Source organism: the organism of the source record quoted next, unplaced genomic scaffold, assembly GCF_019419815.1.
Source record: "Pyrus x bretschneideri cultivar Hongxiangsu unplaced genomic scaffold, Pyrus_bretschneideri_v1 Contig7, whole genome shotgun sequence".
In the NCBI taxonomy this organism is placed as follows: domain Eukaryota; kingdom Viridiplantae; phylum Streptophyta; class Magnoliopsida; order Rosales; family Rosaceae; genus Pyrus; species Pyrus x bretschneideri.
The window spans coordinates 1999369-1999948 of record NW_025999809.1 but is presented as its reverse complement, the minus strand read 5'-3'; the positions used below and the strand labels follow the sequence as shown (position 1 = coordinate 1999948).

Below are 580 nucleotides of genomic sequence, written 5' to 3'. Positions count from 1 at the left end.
CTAAGACCCTATCATGCCCGGAAATCCACAGTCTTCAGCTTTGCGAATGAGCCAATCCAGATCTTCTTGATTTGGTTCACGGAGGTACTCTTCTTTGTAAAGATGAACAACTGTGCGACATAATTCAACAAGATTATCAAGGCATGTAGACTCAACCATATGTATCATCCATCGCATCAGTTGGGGAGGCATAGGCTAGCATTCGTAGTGCAATAGTAACTTTCTGATGAGGTGAGAAACCAGGACGGCCTGCTCTGTCCAGCTTCTGTCGAAAGTATAGATTGACATGTTGGACATCATGAAGTAAACGCTCAAAGACATGACACCTCATCCAGAAGCGACGTCTGAAATCCTCTTCTGTGTACATCGAGTTTGGGTTGAAGTAGTTGTTCATCAGATTGTCATACGTCATCTCTCTGTTTCGTGGTTTGTAAAAGCGACCAGCAATAAAGCTACCCCATTGAGGTTGTTTCTCAGTTGGCTCACACGCCATGACTCCAGACATAGCTGCCATATATGATGTGTTGCGCCATGATTCATCTTCTTCATCGGACTCATCTTTTCGTCTCATCTGCGCCAT

At 44.5% G+C, this 580-nt stretch overlaps 1 protein-coding gene across 1 annotated transcript; it reads right to left on the bottom strand.

The window, feature by feature from the left end:
• Positions 1 to 580, bottom strand: LOC103933589. Its single transcript, XM_048573903.1, has 2 exons — positions 157 to 580; positions 1 to 110 (listed from the first exon to the last, which is right to left on the bottom strand). The coding sequence occupies exons 1-2, from the start codon at positions 578 to 580 to the stop codon at positions 1 to 3; spliced, it is 534 nt and encodes a 177-aa protein (XP_048429860.1).

Coding starts and splice junctions, on each gene's coding strand:
- LOC103933589 (XM_048573903.1), bottom strand. CDS start 580: ATGGCGCAGATGAGACGAAAAGATGAGTCCGATGAAGAAGATGAATCA. Junction 111..156: donor TGCGATGGATGATACATATG/GTTGAGTCTACA, acceptor TATGTCGCACAG/TTGTTCATCTTTACAAAGAA.